Source organism: Cucurbita pepo, chromosome 2 (genome assembly GCF_057944985.1).
Source record: "Cucurbita pepo subsp. pepo isolate OVF chromosome 2, ASM5794498v1, whole genome shotgun sequence".
Lineage (NCBI taxonomy): Eukaryota > Viridiplantae > Streptophyta > Magnoliopsida > Cucurbitales > Cucurbitaceae > Cucurbita > Cucurbita pepo.
The window spans coordinates 14,296,634-14,318,558 of NC_141799.1; the positions used below are offsets into that span (position 1 = coordinate 14,296,634).

The window sequence follows — 21,925 nt, forward strand, 5'->3', positions numbered from 1 at the left end:
ATGACTTGAACACAGTAAGATCTTACCCTATAAGAGATCAAGCCTATCGATGCAAATATTATCCACTTTGGTATATTACATATCGTCGTTAGCCTCACAATTTTTCAGTTTAAAAACGTGTCTACCAAAAAATGTCTACAAATTTTAAAACACATTCGCTCCCTTAGTGGGATCCCACATATTTTTTTTATTTTTGGATTAAATTATAATTTTTTTTTAATTATAAATGACTAAAATTTAATTTAAAAAAAGGAAAAGGGAGGAAAAAGTTGTTCATCATAACCGTGCATTTCATCCTACCTGCCACGTGGCAGCAACCCAGACCTTCTTCATTTTTCCGTCTCTTGTAGGGTTTCTAGTTCGAGTTCCTCCCTCCCAAATCGGCAAATCCTATTTTAATAAACCGGACTGCCGGCCGTCGACATCCGACGATTTGACTCACAATCTGAGAAGTCTGCTGCCTTACGTCTGGAATTGATCCATTCCCGAAGACTGCAACTTGAACCCACCAGGCCCCCACACCCAGACCACACCAGACCCACCCCTGTGACCCATACCCGCCGCCCGCTGAAGACGTATTCGGCCAACCGCTTACCCAGCCGGCTACACCGCTGCAGTTACTATTAACCCTTTTTCCCACTTCTCAAAAACATTGTCAAATCTCAACTGAATTTTAGAAAGAAAGAAACAAAAGAAGACAAAGTTTTTAAATTTTAGCAGTACAGAGAACACAATTGGGATGAGATGATCAATGTTACACACTGTTTTCTTTCACCGATTCCCAGGAAACAAACAGAAAATTTTACTGCCAAAAGCAAATCCACTGATTCAGACAATGGTCAAATCCATCCCATATATATACCTTTCATATGATGTCTCTGTAAAATTACATTAGCCTACTCTAAAAAGAAGATGAAAACGTGGAAAAAAAAAAAAACCAGACAAGAAACACAGCATGTAGACATGCAAAGGTATCATGAAATGAAACAATCTAGAGAGAGAAAAAGAACAATAAAGAAGGAGAGAGAGAATGTTATGTGGAGAAACAGAATGAGGAAAGCTGCAAAAGAAAAAAAACCAGACAAGAACAAAAGCATGTAGAGGTGCGGTGTTTGATATTAATATAGAAATGTTTGAAAGTTGGAAGAGGACTGGAGCCTCTGGTCCTGATACAATACCTAGTTGAGTTCATTCAATCAACTCAAATGGGCAGAAGCTATATATATATATATATATGAACATAGGGAATGGTTCTTATATCTATGTTCTCCAGGTATGATCATGAAATGCATCAGCAAAATTAAAGATTGTACTTCTCTTCTTTAAGCTTGTACTTTTTTTTTCTAAAGAAATATAGTTTGAAAATGAAATGTATTGAAATAAAGATGGATGAATGTCTACAAAACTAAAATGTAATGAAATGCTTTGAAACTTGGTCAATTTATGAGCCAATTGTAGATTTATTACATACTCTTATGGTTTGCCTGCCCTTAAAACCTTTTAGATCATCTTAGTCTAGTACGAGTGAGGAAGACGATGATGACCTAGTTAACTCTCGACGATAACAACCTCTAGATGAATGTCTTGTACTAGAACATTGCACATTCGAAATTGAATAAACGAATTGGTATGAAGTATTCAAACAATAATACAACATAATCAATGGGTAATCTTAGGCTTGCTACTTCTAAACGCGCTACAAATACCAATAATAATGCTACACAATTAAAGGAATAGAAGTTTTGAATGCTCTGCTGCAACTACAATTGCAGACTGGATTCAGGAGCTTCCAAAGCATACTACGATTATACATATAGTCAATAGCACATGGCGAACAGAATGGTAATATTTTGATGTCATTTGTTTGTGAAAAGCATAAAGAAACGAGGAGGGCTTCAGAAAGGGCTAACCATTCGTGCCAATCTTATCAGAACCTCTGGAATAAGACGCGGTTTTGGCGGTGCCATGGAATCCTTTGCAAGAGCTTCCTCGTCGCCGGCATGTAATATGGCAACTAGTTGATCAAAAAGTTCATAACTGCCTCCACGAAAAGGATCCTGCAAATATCATCAGAAGTTTCACAAAATGACTTTGTTTAGTGATGCCAGCTGCGATCTCTCATCTTCCCAAGTAGAAGATGAACAAAAGATACGACAGAGCTTTGAAGGTCGGCTTACCTGAAGGAACAAATCTGTATGAGTTTTTCCCTCGTAGAGAAATAAGTTAGCTTGTGCCCCTACTTTTCGGAGTGTCTCCACAAAAGTTTTACTGCAAATTTGAAATTAGCATCCGACCATGAGAATAGGATTCTATTTTTGATGCCCAAGTGATTCTTGAAATTGGGAGCAGCACATGTAGAGCATAATTGGACCTTTTTAATTTTTACTGATTTCATAGCTATACATAATTTATATACTCGTATGAGAGCAGGAGCTTGTTAGCAAGCATCTATTATTTGATTTCAGACAAGCTGTGAGAGTCCGGATAAATAGAAGGCCTAGCATGAGTTTTTTCCTTCCATGCCAAGTACATATTGTACACTACTAACATACATTGTGCAAGATTAAAGATTGCAACACTTCACCATTCCATAATTTGAGATAATAGGTGACTTAAGTGTAAAGAAAGGTGACATGAGAATAGTTGATGAGCACTCATCTAATATCAATTCAATAAGAGAAACGCACTAACCTGGCATCCGATGGGATTGAGTAATCACCAGTACCATGAAAAAGAACGAAAGGAGGTAAGCTGGATACAGCATCTCTGATGCTAGGATCTTGGATTCTTATTTCAGGGGAAAATTGGGCCAAAGATTCTTCACCTTCCATTATGCTACAGACACACGGTGACATAAATTGAAGTTGAAGAAGAATAAGTTGACGTCAATCAGTCCGTTAATGAAGAGAAACATGACATTTAGGACCTACCTCAAAAAGAGAGAACGATATAGACCCCGACTATCGAAGTGCTCAACTAGTTTTGACAAGTTATAACTGCCACAGAATTCAGAAAAGGAAACTTCAGTACAGGGTCCTTATGCATGAGCCAGACAAGAAAGAAAATTGCTTTAGTAATCATAACTAGGATTTTCTAAATGGGAAAGGGCAGCCTATGATAGAAGCATTAGTAACGAAATGAATATGAAAATCAATGGTCAATTAAAGATGTTTCAACTACTTTCGAGCAAGAATACTATGATTACATTTTAACTAATGATCTGTTTGTGAAATTCAATCCTAAAATGTATGGTCCTCAACTTTTAAAATGTATAGAGTGCAAGGCATTTGCCTTGACTCCTCATATAGATAACAATGAATTTGAGAGGAGTTGCAGGACATGTAGACCATTGACATGAAAAAGGACCAACCAACAGGTCATAGAAAGTCCTTTCAGTTTTTCATGGGGTCCCTTAAGCCATACTCTGTGAAAGTAAAGTAAAAGCATTTACACCAGCCAAGAGCCAATAAAAAAACATGATCATAGAATTTATCGAAGCCCAAAGGGGAGGGATTTGTTGTTAGAGCTCCAGAGATGAGAGGTTGAGAGGTTAAATTCAGTATTAGGACCATTAATTAGCAACAACCAGCCTTTTTATTGCACAAATCTAGGAAAAGTAAGAACGAGCATTGTTATGGTTCAACATTTTCTCTTCCTTATTCGTCTCAACGGGAAAGCATGCTATTCAATTGTAGCCGAATCACATAATTCCTGGGAATCCCTTAAATTCCATAAGAATGAAAAAAGGGAAGAAATTTACCCTCCAGATAAACCAAAATAAGCTTTCATTTGGGAAACACTCCAATCTACGCTCTCTCCTTTTCCAGCTTCTTTGATTGCTTGCTCCAAGAGGGCACAAACGGAAATATGTGCACCAGCTGATTGTCCCATTAGAAAGATTCTATTCAGAGAGGGCAAAATAAAGTAATAAGATAGTGAACATATGGCGGGCATGAGAAAATGAAGAAATTATCCAGTTACCTGTCCGGATCTCCTCCATAGTCTGCTATATTTTTGCAGACAAATGAGATCCCTTGAGAAACATCTGTCACCATGTCACTAATGGTACCCTGCGGGAAATTTCTGCAAGTAGAAAGTTCACAGATTAAGAGACAAACTCTAGTAGATGCATATACTTCTGACCACAGAGTTGACTGATTCAAATTGATCATTTGACATCTTGGAAGCATGCATACAGACACATGGCACCGAAGCTATGGATATGATATGGCGAGGACACGTTTATTAAACTAGAGTTTGATGAATCACACACTCAAAATTTATTATTCTTGTCATATATTATTATCTATGCCCACTTATTATGCTTAACAAATGTTTGGTACGTGATTAGCAAGTGTCAGACTCAAAGACTAGATTTGATATATATATATCTATTGGGATAACAAGTATCCTACCCATGACCACAAACATCAGAGTGTCTTAGATTGACACATGGTATTCAGACAAGTTTCTTACAGGACTAGTAAAAAGAGCTAACAGAGAACAATTTCCAGGACTAGTAAGTTTTCTTCCTTCTTTGAACTAAAGTAGCCTCACTGAGTTCACCATGATAATGTTTGAACATAATGCATTACCTATAGTCAATTGACGCTACAATGACATCTCTCTCTGCCAACTGCATTCCTAAAAGAGCTCCCCATGCTTTATTCCTGAATCATTAATAAACATTAGAAAATAACCGTCAAAATTGTATTGCCATTAAGAAGCAAAAGAAGCTTCCATGAATAGATAGTTACACAAATCAACTTGTTAAGTTGGTACATGAAGGTGATTTGGCCATTTTAGTTCGTCATAATTCATAAGAGTTGCCATTAACACACAAAAAGAAATCTTATGGTTATTGCAACTATAGTCCTCATGGACAAAATGTGGTTGGAAAGGAATAGAACTCCTAAGGATCTTGACTAGATATCATCACGATTTCTTGATTGATTAATAATAATATGGACTAATGTATTGTAGTATAAAATTTTATAGCTTATGAAGAAGAGGTTTTTAAGAGCTGAATGAAGCCAATACCAAAATCCTTTTCAGGATGGACTAGCAAAATGCCATCAACGTCGGATCACTCACCCAATAATCCAAGCTCCGCCACTAACAAATATCACGACTGGTTTTTTTTCATCAGTATTTGTAGGTAAATACAAATCCAAGCTGAAACATCACTCAAAAGAAGAAGAAAAATGGTTTAGATAAGGGGTCAGAGTGAAAAAACAAACATAACAATTACCTGTCCAAGGAGAACACCTACCAATTTCTTGGTTGATTTCCATAAATAATATTCCTCCGAATCTGACTTGAGAAGAAATAATCATACATAACTGTTGTAAATGAAAGGAAATCAGATACGCCCATTTATCCAGTACAAGCATTCATGCGGGAACTTTTCCAATAATAATATTTTGATCAAAATTTCAGTAAATTGAGATGGCAACAGCAATACGAGGGCACGGTAATTTCTTATTTCAGAATGTCATGAAAATGTTGAAAATGAAGGCAAGTATTACAGATTGTGTGCTCGCATATCCATGGACAGAAGTGCACAAAATGCTACTTTACAGAAAATTTAAACAATGTAAACCTAGACCCCCTTGCTTAGAGGTCCCTAACTAGAGTATTCATACAGTAAAAGTTTCATTAGGCTAAGTATTATAAAACATGACCATTGTTCGAGTGAGTTTACTCAAATTACAAAAATGATAGCCCAGAAGAGTGTTATTAAGAAGTTAGCGAGGAAGGCACGGCCTCTTACGAACTTCAAGAGGCTTGGGAGGAAATCAAGACTAATTTGAGCAGAGGCTTCTAAGAGTGCTTTAATTTGCAACTTGTACAATAAAAACTCTACCCCAGAATCATTTACAGGGAAAAGACGGAATGTTCAAAGCGAATATGCTATGCAACAAATACCTTGAAGAAAACCGGGCATAAGAAGAATGGCATACACTGCAAGTGCAGTTAATCTTACAATCCACCGGTACCCTACCCTGAATGAAAAGAAGGGATCATGATATAGCGAGAGGAAGAGCTCACTGAAAGAGCAAAACTAATATGATGTAGAGATTCCATGATTAATTAAATTTTTTGCAGATTCTCAAGTTCGAACAAACGAAATTAATAAAATAAGGGATTTCATGATTAAAGTATTCCCTCAGAGCAGACGGCGTAAAATTTCAAGCTACGAACTACAAATCCTTTCCATTTCCTTTCCTCAGGGAACAAAGAGTAAATAAAACAGGAATAGAAATAAGAATTGGCATCTTTGTAGGACTTCAAAACCAGCTGCGAATTCACGTTAAGGTTTTCGAAATCCAAATAATCGGCATATGTGCATGAGTTCGCAATGCGTACAAGTGTTAAGAGAGAGGAGAGAGAATCCATTTCCACATTACCCAAGAGATCGAAGGAGAGTGAAGCTCAATCGAGTAACAAGAACGGTCTCCGCAGCAGCATGACCAAAATCTCGACTAAAAGACTGCTGACGCCGCGGTGGTTGTGGCTTCCCGGCACCGAGACGGCGGCTCAACTGGTGGTGAATAATCCCAATCGGATAAGACAACATCCTAGAGAGCAGAGGGGGAGTCTCCGCCGAATCCTGATCAAACCGAATCCCCTGGCCGGCAAACGTCACGACAGGGCGGAGCCGGTCAGCCGTAGCCGCCATGGACGGCCGTAGGAGATGAGAAGCGAAGGGATCGAAGCCGATTCTGAGATTCAGAATTGAAAAATGAACGCGTTTTTTTCAAGATCAGTGGTCTGATCCACCTTGGATTTTTGCTTGAATGGCACATTCGAAAGCTGTCAGGTTCCATTTTGTATTTGCAAATTGGTGATGTGTTTTTGCGTAACGAATTTAAATAATAAAACAAATCAAAGCTTCAAAATTACAGTCAGATTGCCGCGTGGTGCTTACGTGGCATACCGAATAACTATCTGTCCAGTGATATCAGTTTTTGGTTTAAAAATTTTCAAGTTTTTGGAGTTAGCTCACCCTCGCCGGATCACGACCCTTTGTCCCAACATTGTAGCACGTGTATTGCCCAGAGCATAAGGGGCATGATGACTTGACGTCATCCTCACCTTCTCCGACTTATCACCGACAGTCTGCTCAGGGTGCCAACCTCAACGGTTGGCAACTAAACACGAGGGTTGCGCTTGTTGCGGGACTTAACCCAACACCTTACGGCACGAGCTGACGAAGGCCATGCACCACCTATCCACGTTCCCGAGGGCACCCCTCTTTCAAGAGGATTCGCGGTATGTCAAGCCCTGGTAAAGTTCTTCACTTTGCATCAAATTAAACCACATTCTCCACCGCTTGTGCGGGCCCCTGTCAATTCCTTTGAGTTTCATTCTTGAAAACAAATGGTTGATAAAAAATATTGAGTCGATCTTAAAAATTTACTCAATCCAACAAAACCCGACCCATGTACACCCTAATTTTGTAGATTGAGCTCGACTTTTTGTTTTCTTTTAAAAATACCTTTTTTTATTTAAAAAAGAATGTGAAATTGTGGAGAGAAAATATTTAGAATATGATATTGATGTCTATGACATACTGAAATGGCGAGCCCAACACCATTCAATAACCAATGGTTGGTATCACTGCAACCATAGAATTAATATCACTTGAATTGAATATTATAGCTTTGTTAATTGAATATTTGATATATAGTCTAATTCTTGAAAGGTTGTATATATATATCATATTATCATCACAAATCTCAGTTGCTAAAGTAATATCATAATTCATAACAAGTAGTCCTGCCCTGCTTTCATAATATGCATACAAAAACCCCAAATCAACAGGGTTCGTTCATGTGGGCAGCTTCTGTCATGAATATGTGACTATCTTCTAAGAAACAATGAATATATTCAGTAAACTAAATGCAAACTAACAGAAACCACTTTCTTATTCTTGGTTTCTCTACCTGAGCCACCATCTTTGAGCTGCAGAAAGTAAAGGCTTCAAAAATGGGAGAAATCTGCCCACAAATGGATTAACTTTTCTCCCAATCTTAGCCCACGCACTCTGATGATACCCAGCAGTCATGGGGAAGTGATACATCAGCTTCAGTAGCTGCAAACCACACAGTTTCAAGGAAGTTAGTACCATTGATTCTCTGAAATGGGTGTGCTCGAGTTAGCTACGCTGCTGTTTCGTGCAAGCCAAACGAGAGACAGAAGGAACCAACCTGCCAGTACATGAATGTTTGCACGAAGTTTCGCTGCCATCTGCATAGAGAAACCGAGGCGATGGATTTACAGAATGAAATGATTGTTAATGATGGAAACGAAAAAGACGACGACGAGGAACTGACGTGAATAAGGAGATGATCAGAAGGAAACCCAGTGCGATCTCAACATTTGAAGACAGAAGACAAAGTGTGATTGTATTTGATTCCACCCAAGCACAAGGCCGCTCCAAGCATTTCCTAAGCAACCAAACAGATCAATGAGTGCTCCAATCCACACAGAAAGTGAAATTCAAATCTAAATATATGGTAATCATTAAGTGAAGAAAGTTCAAGCACAGCTCAGTTATATAGAGAAAACTAAGAACAAAATGAGTTATTTTGTGTTCATATACTCAGATTAAGCCAATCTCAACTTAACTTGAGAGAAACCTTGCCACTTTACCTGTAGAAGGCAGATCGGGGGAAATTATGCCGAACGTACTTGGCAATCTGCTCAACAGCTACGCATATAATCGGAATTAAAGCAACTGTAACGAGGGAGAAAGCGTTATACCATGCATAACTGAGCAAAAACTGCATAAAGTTAGACAAGGGTAAAAGGCAAAGCAGCTATACGTTTAAGGAAAAGATTTGAAGCTACAAAGGTAATGGAGTAAATAAGGTAGACGAGAGCTTTTGTTGCAACGACAGGTCGGAAGTAAACTTCCAAAGCCTGCATATCGAACGACCTGGGTGTCTGCTAGATAAAACAGGTCAGACGAACCTTGAGGTATACTAGAAGGCAATTGTTACTTGACCAAAAAACTTACCCCACAAGTAATGAACAAGGTGAATAGAGAGGAGCATGCAGTGCCCATAAGAGAAATCTGATACGCCCTATGTGAAATGTTTCTGGGAACCATTGGTATCACTGCCAACGATGACAAGAGAAACACCTACAGGAAATAACGAATGGCAACTCGTAAGGTTCGATAAACCCGACTTGATTCTGCAAATAAAGTCTAATTCTTAAGAGGTCTACTTGACACACTTCTAAATATTAGTATGGCTGAAGAATTTCACTTTACCCAAGCATTGACCAAAAAAAGAACCCTATGTCGATCCCAGCGTAAATACATCCAATTTGAACCTGTAGTTGCCGATGTTCCTGAATTTCTTGTAGTTGACCCTACATTGTGTAAACGAAACCCAATTAGTAAATCGTGTAACAAACATGGTAATCTACAATGCAAGTCCGCTCTGGACAGCAACTTTCTTAACGATAAATCCCATACCGGAGCTCTGTGACTGAGTTTGATCATTTGTAGGAGGTGAAGGTGCTGATTGCCTCCCTGGCTGAAATGATGAACTGCCGGAAGACATTGTCTCAACTACAAGATCAGGATCCTGCATATTTGAATAACAGTACTTAAAGCAAACTACAAATGGTATGATAAAAACTTTGGCATCAGCCTTTTCATCCAATGTTTACAACAAATGGTATGATAACAGACATATAAATGAGCCATTCAACAAAACATGATTAATCCAAGAATCAAATAGAAGCTTAACTGATCGCTCAGGCATAAAGAACAGTATCTTGATACGTTACAGGCCCTCAGATGAACATACAAGAGTGTACTTATTCCCTTGATGTATGAAAATGACGAACTACCCAGGAAAACAGATAAGCCCAACAGGGTTTAAGCTTGATGAAAGCTTAAAGATACATTGTTCAATCAAGAAAACAAATCCAGTCAACCAACAAGAATCCTGAAGACATCAAAGTACATACCAGAAGAGGCAAGTTTCACAATATCAACAGATTGATAAATGAGATTACAGAACAATCACGCAATAAATCCACAACTCAAGAACTAACTGGGCACAAGAAATACCTATCAGACAAGAAAAACAAGAACCATACCCATTTACAAAAACAAGCAATTAACAAAACCCGACAATGCAAACCACAAAATTCGAGATAACCCAAGAAAGGGTGTTCAACAAGAAACAAAAATCAACCAATTAACTCTTATCATTTCACAAACATTAACGATCAAACTACAGATCAGAGAAAGAACCGACGATGTAGCGCTGGTAGAATTTTCGTTTGAAGTGATCGGTGACGTCGGAGCGAGAAACCAAGTTGGGAGGAATGAGAATGTTGGACCAGTAGTCGGCCCATCGGGGGTCGTTGTCGTAGTCGTAAGTCGCCGCCGCAATTCGCTTAAGCCTCTGAGTTTCTTCGTTGATTTCCCCCATTTTTCGGTGTGTGTAACTGCAAGGAGAAGACGGAGGAGGACTGGTTTCTTCACCTTTTGACGTTGGTACTGATCATCACCTCACCGCCGATGCTTCTTGTTCTTTATTTCATCGAATGCTGCAATTTATACGACACCGTTTAAGATCTGTTTGCTGCTAACTTCTGTATTAGCGGTTAATCGCTTATTCATTACGTCACATTATCCAAATCAAATACATCCATTACTATTTCTTTTTAATAAGATTAAACATAATAATTACATATTCCCATTTTAATTTTTTTCTTTTAATTCGAATTTCTCATTTTCTATATTTTTTAAATGCATCGTCAATTTGAAGAGTAGTTGTGAGATCTCAATCGATTGCATTCTTTATAAGGGTGCGGAGATCACATATCTGTTGGAAAGGAGAATGAAGCATTTCTTATATGGGTGTGGAAACCTCTCCTTAACATACACGTTTTTAAACTGTGAGACTGACAACGATACGTAACGGGTCAAAGCAAAACGGTGAGACTGACAACTATACGTAACGGGTCAAAGCGGACAATATCCGCTAATGGTGGGTTCAGGCTATTAAAAATTGTATCAGAGCCCCACATCAGTTGGAGAGGAGATTGAATCATTCCTTATAAGAGTGTGAAAACCTCTCTCTAACATAACTGTGAGGTGTGAAAACCTCTCTCTCTCTAACAGACGCGTTTAAAACTGTGAGGCGTACAGCTATACGTAATGGGCTAAGGCGGACAATGTCTACTAACGGTGAACTTAGACCGTTTCAGCAACTTTGAGACTAACATTGCTTGAAATCCTCTTGGACTAAGCATGTCGAATTAGAATGCTACTCAGGCCTGCCTTGGTGCTCTACATCTTAAGCTCCGCACATCCTAATTTTCATCAAAAATTCATTATGAACAACCACACCGAGATTTCTCACTGACTATTCATCAGATCAAATCTGTACATTAGGATTCATTAGATGAACAGAAAGTTGATATCTAGCTATGTTCATTTCCTACTGGTATCGAACAAACTTGATATCTCCAACACAAAGCAACTGAATATGCATCTGATACAAACTTCTATAGACTGTTTTATTGTCATTCATTCTTTCATTTTTATAGGTGTAGTAATACAGATGAACAGCAATGGGTTTTGAGAAGAAAACAAATAATGATTAAAGAATCAAAACCAAAACAAGCAAGAAATCCAAATTCATCTTTGATTCAATTCTGTTTGATGAGCCAACAGAGCTCTCTCTTGAGCTGATCTGATGCCTTCCAACTTCACCATGTGAAGCAAGAAATCACTCCAAATGTCAATAGGACCAGGCAGGCACCAATGAACACAATCATTAAACAACGAGCTCTCATTCCCCTGAGGCCAATGCCCATATTGACTCGGGTGTCCATCTGGTCTAAGCCACATGGGTTGCGTTGTATCAAGCAACCTGAACTTAATCCCTTTCTTTCTCCCTTCTCTCTCAGCTCTCCTAAACTCCTCCATTTGAGTCATGTAAAGCTCCAAGTTCATACCTTCCAATGCTGAATCTTTACTCTTGAATGGCTCTGTTCTCAAACAGTTCCCTCCTTGATTCCACGGCCCATTCTCAAAGTGTGCTGGAGCAAATGTCCTCAAGTAAGTGATGCCCTTGAAGCTCTCTGAGGTGAGAATGGCTTTGAAAGCTGTTCTGAAGGCCTTTCTATAGCCATGGTAGATTCCCAGCTCGGTGACATTGTCGAGGAAGCAGTCGTGGCAGCCGATGACTCGGCCGTTCTCGTGGAAATACAGCGGGTGAAGAAACCATTGGCCGGACGAGATCATCACGTAATCAAATCCAGGTATTTGGGAAGTCCATGCTTCATCAAACTCATCCAAATACAGATCGAACACGCCTTTAGTCGATGATTCTTGTGATTTGACGAGATGGGTTGTCCATAAAAAGGCCATAGTGAAGTTGTAGGACATGTATTTCCATTTCTTGAAGTGCTCATCTCTGCTAGGTGAAACATCTATTGGATACTCCACCTGAAAAATCAAGAAACAACATTGTTCTATTACAAACCAAGCTTGCTTTCATCATTAGTGCTCATAATTATCGCTACCAAATCCTTTTTAATCATAGAAATAAAAAAGATATTAATCTCGATGATCTAACTCGATTAAGAAGTCAATGATTTGAATTCCTCGCCACGTCATTCTCAATAAAGGAAATAAAAAAAATTATATTGAGAAATTTGATGGAATCACTGTCATTGTTCTCTGTAAAGATTCTCATAATATTAAATGCATTATTTAGATCAATGTCACATGGCTAGTTTGTGGGTAGAAAATGACTAATAAATTGTTTAGATATGTGTTAAATAATTAAAATTTAAAAAATCTATTAAACATAAAATTAAAAATTAAAAAACTTATTAAATATTTTTAAGTCTACTTTTTTTTTAACAAAAATTAAAATAATTAATATATATATATATATGTATATAAATATTCCAAAATCTTATGTGACTTATGGCACACTCCAAGTTATTAAAACAAAATATTCCATATGGTACTCATTTTAAATATTTATAAATAACTACCATTAATATTTGGAAAAGAATTGAGAAATAAATTTAAAAAAAAAAAAACATTATTATTTATAAAAATTAGTCAAATTTCAACACCATTTTCCAAAAGAAAGTAAAAATTCAATCAAAGAAAATCTATACCAAATAATTCACAATTTTCAAAAAGGGAAGAAAATCACATCAAAATTATTATCTCGTGTCTAAAATTGGAAAAAAATGTGTAATTATTTAAATTAAATATGGTCTGTAAAATATAAAATTCGTGACCGACACATCGATTTACCCAAATGGATGTATAATATAAAGTATTTATAATTTAAATAAAAATAAAAAATAATTGGGGGGAAAAAGAACTTTTCCAACGAAATTTACCTTAGACAAGAGGCAGATGAGCGATTGAACGTGATTCCTGGCAATATTATCCCCCACAAACGCGAACGCCTTATGTCTCATAAGCTCCAGAAACTGCGCCGGATTAAACGCAGGTAGCTCGCACCCGTCAGGCCGCCACCGCCACTGGAGGAATCCGCGGTCGGGGCGGCCGTACTTGAGGCAGTTGAGGTGCTCGTGGATGGCCCAGCAGGTATCATTGGTGTAAGGCGGAGCGGCGTTAGGGTTGGAATTGGGGATCCATTCGCCGACGGCGAGATCGCAAGGGAGGGCGGAGAAAATGGAAAGGTTGCCGGAGGCGAAGATTTGAGGGCGGAAGGCAGAGGAGGCGGCGGAGGTGGGGGATTCGAGAGAGGCCTTGAGGAGGAGGAGGGAGTAATTGAGGAGAGGGAAAGTGAGGGGGATAGTGATTAGGATCAAGAGCGCTAGGGCTCCGCCCAAAATCGCCATTAGGGTTCTGTATTGCCCATTTTTGCCGGGGCGGAGGTCGGTAGGAGCTTGGACTTGAAGCATCGTTGGAGAGAGAAACAGGAGGAACAACAAGAAAATGATTAATTATATATATATATATAAACAGAGAGAGAGAAACAAAAAAGTGACTAATAATTAAAGATTAAAAGATTAAAAATGATATTATTAATTATTATACCAAATAATGTCATATCATACAACACACATTTGTCCATTGATTAAATAAGAGAGAGAATTAGAAAAATAGGTTAAAATTCTAAAAATATGAAATTATGGTTTAATTAATATTTAAAAAAATATTTAATGATTATTAAAGGGATAATTATGGTATAATAATTTGTTAGGAGAGAGATTAAATGTATTTTTTTTTTTTTTAATATAGAGAGTGGATAGGAAGAGTAGTACCAAAAGGCAAGGGCCACATCAGTCCAACTTGGTAGGCCAATCAACATTTTTCATATAACTATTTAAATTATTGACGGGACACTTTTTTTTATTTTTTAATTTATATTTAAACACTATAAATATAAACTAAATTTAAAAAATTCAGTCTTAATTGTTTAGCTAAAAAAAACATTGGGACAGAAATAATTTTTTGTTAATTTAATTTTGAAGTTTGGGTCAAATTAAGTTATTTTAATAAATTAATAAAATTATTTTTGAGGAATAAAGAAAAAGTGAAAAACAGGTTTGGAGGTGTCGGTGATGGGTTGATGTGAACATGATTTTCCACCGGAATTTTTTACCTTTTTTTTTTTTTTTTTTTTAATGTTAAGCATCTTGAGAATATTTTGATATTTAATTAATGTGTATTCGACAACAAAAAGTTTAGGCACGTGATTTTTGTATTTTACTGCTACGAAAGGTTCTTACCTATCTAATGTAAATAGTGATGCATTAATAAATTGTAAATAAAGAAAATAATTATCAAATATGAGTTTTTTTTTTCTCTCGATATTGTCAATTTCAATTTCAGACTCAACTCTTTGTTTTTGTTTTTTTAACTGAAAACTAATATATAATATTTTTTAATTTTGTAGAATTATTTTTTTCACTCATTTATTATTATTTTTAATTAGTTTAAATATTCCTATTAGAGTTTCAAAATTAACTTTTATATATATATATATTTATGTTAACAAAATCAAGGAATTAGTAGGGACCGAAAATATAATCTCATCCCTGCACCATTTATCTAACCAGAAAAGAAAATGTTTCACAATCCCTCCCCGTTCCCGATCTAAGTGGGAAATCTATGAACACCTCTATCTAAGAATCACTTGATCCAACATTTCTTATGAATCATTTAGGACCATCTTTTTTGTATTAGCTCAAATACATCTAAATAAAATTGATTAAAGCATCAACTCAAATTATTTGGCTAACAATGAGCAAAATCAGATGCCTTAGGCGACATGTAATCGACCCACTACAATTTGTTTAAATATGTCTTGGAAGATTGTTTTTCTCATCTTTTTAGAAAGATTATGCATCAAAAATATTATTGATTTTTTCCAAACCAACTTTGATGCTTTTACTTTCATAAAGATGCAATTCTTGCCAAGGAAATTCCAAGATACCTTAAAAAAGTGTCCAGCAACTCAAATCAAAGCAACAAATTTGGGAGATCATTACTGATGTGTAGCTATCTTCCTACACACCACCATTAAATTTTTTTTCACAACTTGGAGAGATGAAAATCTCGTTGCTGTAAAAATTTAATGGTGTCGTGTAGGAAGATACCCACACACCGGTATGCAATCAAATATTGTTCTACACAATTAATGGTTAAGGAATGTATCCTTTCTTCCTTTCTGTTAGCATTGACTGGATGAAACATTTACCAAACTAGCATCTACTTTCTAACATTGCAATCTTCAAACTATCACAATTGTGAGCCTATAATTCATGAATCTTATCTTTGGCAAAAGGAAGGCCTTTAATATGACTAAACAACAAACATTCTTGTTGTGATAAATTGAGATAACATAAAGTTTGAGTACTGTATGTCATAATAGACCCAAAAAAACGGGTGATCAATCCAAAGACCATCACCAAACTGCAATTATTTGAAAAAGACTGCATTCATAATCAAACTAAAAGGCTGTCATATTTTGTAATCTCTTCAATTATTCCTGATGATCATCATTGCATTATGTTGGGTTTGAACCTATAGCACTAACTTCAAATCTACAACCACCATAATAATCCTTGACGATACAAGACACTATGTAGAATACTACTACATTTTGCTACTTGGGTTTGAACCATTTACTGAATTTTGAGGGTTCTATGCTCACTACGGCTTTAGGGGAGGTTCAGGTAATATTTCCATAGAGAATCTTGAATGACAGCTCTAATGGCTTCTCCCTTAATTGAGCCATTCTCCTGTTAATTTCTTAGTCAAGCCATTGCCTACAAACTAGCTCAACCATCAACAGGCAAGCAGAGTGTAATATGTACCTTTCCACTACTTAGAAGCGTTAGTTTCCTAAATCAGTTCACTTTCTTACTCCTCTTTTCACCCTAAGAGAAATATTAACTATCACCTTAGAAGCTGTAATTTACGAAATGAATTTCGAAGCTGTTTCTAAACTCACACCAATTTACTCAATAAGCAATGTTATTTTGGTTTATGATTTTCAGACTCTACTATACCAAAAGCACCTGTAAACGTTACGATAGAGATTTTCTCTTTACCGAAAGCACCTATAATACCTTAGACTAGACTTCCATTCAAACTCTCAACCCCCCTTTTGGGTTCTCGCCAGACATTTCAGTGGCTCAAAATTCAAACAGATAAACTACAAATTCAATGAGACCGAATTAGGATTGCTTCTCATCTCTGCTCAACAAAGATGGAACATAGCATATGGCTTGCCTTCTCAAGGTTGTAAAATATGTACATGTCAAAACATATTGCCCAATAACGTATAAAGCTTAATGAATAGCAACGGTTTTCCCTTTACATTTACATATTTTCATTTCTGTACTGTTAACACGCTATGAAAACGTAAAAACATTGCTATTTCTCCCAGCTTCAAACAGTCAAATAAGTAAACTCACAGAGTCATTGAATTAAATCCACTACATGTAAATTACCGGTGCAAAAAACTGATTCATTCTGGACTCAAGTAATCTCAAGAAAACATTAACAAAATGTTGGAGAGAAAAATCCAGCTACAAGAGTATGCAAATCACAAGAGAGTTTAAGAGAGAAATCATACCTTTAAGTCGCCCTTGGAGTAGCCCACTCAACTCTAAGGATGAGATTATCATAACCATATCCATTGAGTTTGTTAATTGCTCTTTGTGCATCCTCACGGTTCACAAAGTTTACAAAACCAAATCCTCTGCTCATGCCAGTCTTTTGATCAACAGCGACATAAACTCGGCTAACAGCACCAAAAGGTCGGAAAAGCTCAAGTAAGTCAGGCTCTCTAGTATCCTCCGAAAGGTTGGTCACACGAACAGAGTTTTCATCATTTCTACGTCTCATGTCAGTTCCAGTCCTCTCTGCCCCTGCTCTCATACCTGGAGGTACATACGCTCCCTTTGTTGCACCAGGAGCGGCAGCTGTTGCCTCTGGTGCAACAGTCTTATCCAATCCATCAGCTTGTGATGCCAGGTCTTTGTAAGGGCACCTTGAGGTCCAGTGGTCACCCTTTTTACCACAGGTTCGGCAGACCATAAGAACAGCTCCACCTTTCCCAAGTTGAGCTAGAGGGTCTCCAGCAACCTTTGGCTCCTCTGGTTTGCTACCTGTAATCATTTGCAGGAAACAAGGCAAGAAGATGCGTTTCAATTGGCCGATAAAGAATTAATGTGAGCATTGTATCAAAAGTATAAAGACATTCGAGCATTACTCGTAAGAAGTGCAAAAGCAAATTTCATAACCATGAAGTTAAATGAATGGCACAGAGAAATCTCTCATGTTTAATAACAAGGATTATTAACAAAAAAAAAAATATTGATAATCAGAAGTATTCAATTCACAAGATAACCCTGAAATTCCCAATAAAACATACAACATATGCATAGTTCTGCAAAGTCTATCAATCTCCTCGCACCATCGAAAGGTGATTCTCTCCGTTTCAAATACAAACCATATACGTTTAAACATTTCCAGTAAGCAAGTACCAGAGTTTTCTTAAGATCAAACACCACTGTAACCATAAGAAAGCGCTCCAACATAGAAACAAATGGCATACACCGTAATCAAATTATAACTAAATAGTTGCAACACCAATCAAATGCACGCAATTCCGAAAAACTACCAAAATAAAGATTATTTAAACACAAACCAGGAGCACGAGGACGCTCGAGAAGAATCTCCTCGGTCGAGACCATAGTGAGCCTACTTCCGACGTCTTCATGAACAGCATCGCCGAACTTGGCCCAAGATCGGCGCTCTATGGCATGTTTACTCAGACGAGCATTAGCAAGCTTGCGCGTTCGAGAGGTCGTCGTGATTTTGACCTTGTTTCCATCTTCGTTAAACTGATACTCAATAGTTTTCTTCAACCCATTTTCGTCCGGCCCAATAACTTGCTTGGGAGGAAGAAGAAAATCGAGATCCCCATCATCGTCATCTAGCTCCCCCCATCGCAATTTGGATGGATTTGTCGGCTGAACCATTGCGCAGCAGAGACGGAGAATAGGGAAGGCTACGGCTTGCAACACGGATTGTGGGCGCTAGGGTTTCGATGGGGAAGATGGCAGAGGAAGTTGCAATTTACTCGAATTTTTTAAATTAGATAAATTCATGGCCCAAAAAATTAAATGTTAAATTAAAATTTTAAAACTTATAATTTAGTTTTTAGAATTCAATTTTGAAAGAAAAAAAGTTTAATTATACAATATTATATTTTTAAAAAATTATAAATTGGTTTGTTCAATCAAATTTTCATTTCCTCTGTTACTTCTTCCAAAATTACAATATTTATATAAATATTTCTTTTAATTCTCTCATTTAGTCGTACAAATAAATAAAAATTAAACCCTCGACTTTTAAAATAATAATTAACATATTTAAATTGACATTTTTAAATATATACCTCTTTAATATGGCATTATTGTTAACGCAAATTATCACCCTTTTTTTTTTAATTTACAGCAATAACGGCTCAAATTAAAAGTTTGGTAGGTAATTATATCAATTATTACCGTTTGTCATAAATTTTAATAAAAATGTCTTTATAATGATTGTATTTAATTAAAAGTTAATAAACTAAAAGGAAAATTGAAAATTTCCCATCAAAATTAAACTAACTTAAATTTCATGGATAATAAAGTATAAAGTTACCAAAAAAAACATTAAAATCTTACCTAATTGAAAAATTAAAAAGTATATGGAAAAGAATTTAAAATATACATTTTTTATTGTAATTTAAGGAAAAATAAGGACCGTCCATCTAGTTGGATGTCCAAATAGATATGTAGACGCTTTCGCAGAGGATAATTCCTCCTTTACAAGTTGCGAGGAACATGACACTGTGATATAATTTTTTATTAACTTTTTCTCATTTAAAACTATTTTTGTATTTTTATAGACAATGAATGTGACGTATTTAATTTTTATTATTATTTTCTATTTTTTTTCTTTGAAAATAAATAAATAAATTATTTAGGAGTGGATTCTGATTAGATTAAAGTTTGGATTATAATATTTTAATTTAGTGAGTATTTTTTTAAACTGACTTAAAGCCAAAATTTTAAACTTTAATAATATTTAATATGTTTAAAACATTTAAATATTTCAAACAATAAAGAAAAGTATATAGTTTTAAAATATTTTATTAAGATTAATATGTGTATTTTTGTTTTTTTGGGAGCAATTTCTATACTCTATTAAATATCTCTAAAAAAAATATTTATTTTATTCTTTGGATAAGAATTTTAGGTATAGTCTCATGTGTGGCTCTATAGATTTCTTAAGCTCGAAGTGTGTCGTCATTGCAATATTATCTTTAACCGAGTTTTCATCCACTCCTTCCTCTTTGCTTTCTAAATCATTCTCCGTCTCTATAAAAAATTTAGATTAGACTAATTACAAGATAAGAGTCGGAAATTATTAAAAAAAAAAAAAATCTCGAAATACGAGGGAAATGAGATAGTATTTTTTTTTGGACGTGCAAAAGCTTTCAACTATAAGTAATTAGGGTGTTTCCATAATTGATTATTTGGCTAATCCGGACTATCCAACTCAAATTATAAAAGTTGGGTTGTGAATTATAAAAGTTGGGTTGTGTTAGTTTTTTTTCGATTTTGGTTGGGTTGAATTTTTGAATAATAGAAAACTCTGTTCAGTTTGTTGGTTGACTATTTTTTTTTGTGGGGTCCACCTGATTAACTCGGAAAACAAAATAAGAATTAATATTTTATTTTTTACCATAAAAAAAAATAATGGAAGGGAAGATAAAAGCCTGTGTATTGATGGGGGCAGTAAATGGAATAAAGTAATATTTAAAAATTTTGGGGGGCAGAAAAGTTGTGTGGTTTGGAAGTTATAATTAAGTGTGGAGTGGTCTCTTCTGTTGGTTGTAAAACCCACATATTTTTGTTTCAATTTCATTCTGAAATTCTTGGTCTACTACTTCTCTCTCTTCTCTCCCTTTCTCTCTCTTGTTCTGCCATTTTTGTGAAGGGAAGAAATCATGAAGAGGTTAGTGGTGAATTTGAAGGCAAAAATCATGAAGTCGTTGAAGATGAAGAAGGCCACAGATAGTTACGATAAGATGGAGAAAAGTGAAAGCATGCGAGTTGAAATCAGAAGCAGAAAGGCCCAAAAGCTCATCCAACAGACCATGAAAATCGCAGATTCTCCCTCTTCAAAAACTTATGCTCTCTGATTCTCTCTCTTCTTTCTCTCTCTTCTTTATGTTTATGTAGCTGCCTCTGTTCCGCAAAAGTATAATAAGAAGTTTCTGATTGGAAAAGAGAACCAAACATTCTGATTTTGTAAAAACATGTCTTAAAACATATTTGCTAATAGGATTCTTTTAGTTGTATTCATGAGAGGCTATATGACACTTGTTTAATCAGTTAATTTAAAATAGTATAGTCTGACCTCTAACCACGTTTTGCATAAGATATTTCGAAAACTATTGTTAGTGCTAGAGAATGTATCATCTAGACTTTAAACTAGAGATAAATAATCGTCTGAATAATAATATATTTTTTTTATTTCAATCATAAAATAAAAATATTAACCTTTTAAATAGATATATAAGAATTTTAAAATAGGAATAAAAATAAAATGATGAAACTCATAAAGGAAATCAAGAATTTTCAAAACATATATTTTTCAGACAATTGTCAAAGAATAAAAGGATAATGATTTTTTTTTTAAGGGTTTATTAATTAAAAATTTAAAACTAAAAGACTAAAATTATATATAAAAAAAAAAAATTATTTCGGTTACTAACTCCTGTGAACGATCATGCTGTACCCGCCGTCTTATTCTTTAATTGACCAAATTTAACCCAAAAAATAAAAGGAAAAAGAAAAACTATTTTAAAATTAATTAATTGTTGAGACAAATATATTTATTAATTTTTAAATAATGATTTTAGGTTCATTTGGTCATCTTTAAACGCTTTACATATAAAGTATGATATTATAATTTTTGTATTTTAATGAATAATAAGGTTGATGACGTGTACCACTAAGAAAAAAATGGTGACGTGGCAGTTGTTTGGACATTGATGTGAATTTGGTGGATGCCATCTTCCAAACTTTGTATGAGCCTTACATTAAGATTTCTCCTAAAAAGAAAATCCAACTTTAATCACTTTGCATCCATGAACCGTCGTAGAATTTATTCATTAAATTCACTTTTTTGATTTTTTTTTTCTCCCGAGTAAATTAGAGATGCATGAATGAATCAAAGTGATCTTAAATAAAATGAAGTTACTATTGTTAGACGAACACCACTCTCCACGATGGTATGATATTGTCCCCTCTCACCACAAGCTCTCGTGACATTGATTTGGGCTTTTCATCATCCAACACCTCCCCTCGAACAAAGCAC

General features: G+C 35.7%; 4 protein-coding genes across 5 annotated transcripts; all 4 read right to left on the bottom strand.

Moving 5' to 3' along the window:
• Nucleotides 1-1,611: 1,611 nt before the first annotated feature.
• LOC111789343 (isoprenylcysteine alpha-carbonyl methylesterase ICME) lies at nucleotides 1,612-6,827 on the bottom strand. Its single transcript, XM_087121710.1, has 11 exons — nucleotides 6,411-6,827; nucleotides 5,929-6,005; nucleotides 5,273-5,342; nucleotides 5,095-5,175; nucleotides 4,596-4,670; nucleotides 3,982-4,083; nucleotides 3,761-3,901; nucleotides 2,931-2,996; nucleotides 2,692-2,835; nucleotides 2,178-2,268; nucleotides 1,612-2,057 (listed from the first exon to the last, which is right to left on the bottom strand). Exons 1-11 carry the CDS (start codon nucleotides 6,680-6,682, stop codon nucleotides 1,896-1,898), a joined length of 1,281 nt encoding a protein of 426 aa, XP_086977836.1. The 5' UTR covers nucleotides 6,683-6,827; the 3' UTR covers nucleotides 1,612-1,895.
• An 868-nt stretch (nucleotides 6,828-7,695) lies between these two features.
• On the bottom strand, nucleotides 7,696-10,569 carry LOC111788863 (uncharacterized). 2 transcript variants are annotated; one of them, XM_023669420.2, is made up of 9 exons: nucleotides 10,284-10,568; nucleotides 9,491-9,602; nucleotides 9,284-9,384; nucleotides 9,026-9,151; nucleotides 8,832-8,952; nucleotides 8,659-8,743; nucleotides 8,340-8,453; nucleotides 8,214-8,253; nucleotides 7,696-8,098 (listed from the first exon to the last, which is right to left on the bottom strand). In XM_023669420.2, the coding sequence occupies exons 1-9, from the start codon at nucleotides 10,458-10,460 to the stop codon at nucleotides 7,946-7,948; spliced, it is 1,029 nt and encodes a 342-aa protein (XP_023525188.2). In that variant the 5' UTR covers nucleotides 10,461-10,568; the 3' UTR covers nucleotides 7,696-7,945. The 2 variants fall into 2 exon arrangements, with proteins under 2 accessions (XP_023525188.2, XP_086977257.1); XM_087121131.1 differs by lacking the exon at nucleotides 8,832-8,952 and having other exon boundaries at nucleotides 8,659-8,789; nucleotides 10,284-10,569.
• Nucleotides 10,570-11,529: 960 nt separating this feature from the next.
• LOC111789372 (protein trichome birefringence-like 19) lies at nucleotides 11,530-13,973 on the bottom strand. Its single transcript, XM_023670123.2, has 2 exons — nucleotides 13,405-13,973; nucleotides 11,530-12,487 (listed from the first exon to the last, which is right to left on the bottom strand). Exons 1-2 carry the CDS (start codon nucleotides 13,933-13,935, stop codon nucleotides 11,675-11,677), a joined length of 1,344 nt encoding a protein of 447 aa, XP_023525891.2. The 5' UTR covers nucleotides 13,936-13,973; the 3' UTR covers nucleotides 11,530-11,674.
• Nucleotides 13,974-16,837: 2,864 nt separating this feature from the next.
• LOC111789071 (uncharacterized) lies at nucleotides 16,838-18,636 on the bottom strand. The gene is made up of 2 exons (XM_023669711.2): nucleotides 18,198-18,636; nucleotides 16,838-17,655 (listed from the first exon to the last, which is right to left on the bottom strand). Exons 1-2 carry the CDS (start codon nucleotides 18,529-18,531, stop codon nucleotides 17,123-17,125), a joined length of 867 nt encoding a protein of 288 aa, XP_023525479.2. The 5' UTR covers nucleotides 18,532-18,636; the 3' UTR covers nucleotides 16,838-17,122.
• Between the last annotated feature and the right edge of the window lie 3,289 nt (nucleotides 18,637-21,925).